The 1,133-nt window shown below is 65.0% G+C and overlaps 2 protein-coding genes across 5 annotated transcripts in view; one reads left to right on the top strand and one right to left on the bottom strand.

Moving 5' to 3' along the window:
• The window catches only part of PML (PML nuclear body scaffold), an 8,325-nt gene that overhangs the window by 1,512 nt on the left and 5,680 nt on the right, over positions 1-1,133 (top strand). For both annotated transcript variants that reach the window (XM_042020030.1, XM_042020029.1), the window contains exon 2: positions 253-826. In XM_042020030.1, the coding sequence (XP_041875964.1) occupies positions 253-826 (574 nt within the window). The remainder of the gene's footprint in view (positions 1-252; positions 827-1,133) is intronic.
• LOC121660624 (LWamide neuropeptides-like) overlaps positions 1-1,133 on the bottom strand; it is a 3,000-nt gene that overhangs the window by 1,474 nt on the left and 393 nt on the right. For 2 of the 3 annotated variants that reach the window (XM_042020034.1, XM_042020032.1), the window contains one exon: positions 978-1,107. In XM_042020034.1, the coding sequence (XP_041875968.1) occupies positions 978-1,107 (130 nt within the window). The remainder of the gene's footprint in view (positions 1-977; positions 1,108-1,133) is intronic. The other variant, XM_042020033.1, reaches the window with a different exon arrangement.

Genomic DNA, 1,133 nt, shown 5'->3' on the forward strand with positions numbered 1-1,133 from the left:
CCCAAATCTCACCCCATCCCCAAATCTCACCCCATCCCCAAATCTCATCCTGTCCCCAAATCTCACCCCATCCCCAAATCTCCTCCTGCCCCCCAATCTCCTCCAGTCCCGGATCATTCCCATCCTCGACCCTCACCCCGCTCCCAACCCTCACCCTCCGGACCAGCAGCACCAGCCCCTGGGCCAGGAGTTCCGGCCTCCATCCCACGGCCTCCATCCCACGGCGAGGAATTTCCCCCTCCCCCCCCACAGATGGAGCCGGCCCCTCCTCCCCCCGGGAGCCGGAACCCTCTGCGGGCACCCCCGTGGCCGCCTTGACCCCATCGCACCCTCCGGGGGAGGAGCCGGAGGAAGAGGAGGACGAAGATTTCCAGTTCCTGCTGTGCGAGGGCTGCGGGCAGGACTCGCCGCACCCGCGGCTGCTGCGCTGCCTGCACACGCTGTGCCCCGGCTGCCTGGGCAGCGCCAAGCCGGCGGGGCAGTGCCCGCTGTGCCACGCGCCCGTGCCCGCGGCCATCGACAACCTGCTGGTCAGCAACCTGCAGAGCCGCCTGAAGGTGTGGAGGCAGATCCGGAGCTCCGGCGGTGCCAGCTGCAGCCGCTGCCGGGTGGAGCGGGCGCTGGTGTGGTGCTCGGACTGCGAGGAGTTCTTCTGTGCCCGCTGCCTCGAGGAGCACCAGTGGTGGCACAAGAAGAAGGAGCACAGGGTGAGGAAGGTGGAGGAGATGCGGGCGGGCTCGGCGCGGGCGTTCCTGGAGGACACCAGGAGCTCCTGCAGCCTCTTCTGCACCAGCTCCAGCCACCCCGAGGAGAGCCGCGTGTGCAGGTGAGACAGCGGGGTGGTGCTCCTGGGATTTGGGGTGCTGCTCCTGCCCGGAGTGGGCAAGATCGGGGTGATCCTAAATGGCATCGTCTCCTCACGTTTCCTCCCGTCTTCGAATTTTGTTCTGTCCCCAAATCTTGTCCTGTCCCCAAACCTCATCCTGTCCCCAAATCTTATCCCATACCCAAATCTCCTGTCCCCAGATTTCCTCCTGTCCCCCAATCTCGTCTGGTCCCCAAACCTCATCCTGTACCCAAGTCCCATCCTGTCCCCAAATCTTATCCCATACCCAAATCTCCTGTCCCCAAGT

The sequence above is a fragment of the Corvus kubaryi genome, unplaced genomic scaffold (genome assembly GCF_017639235.1).
Source record: "Corvus kubaryi isolate FWS band 111438036 unplaced genomic scaffold, C.kubaryi_AGA036_p1.0 36706, whole genome shotgun sequence".
Lineage (NCBI taxonomy): Eukaryota > Metazoa > Chordata > Aves > Passeriformes > Corvidae > Corvus > Corvus kubaryi.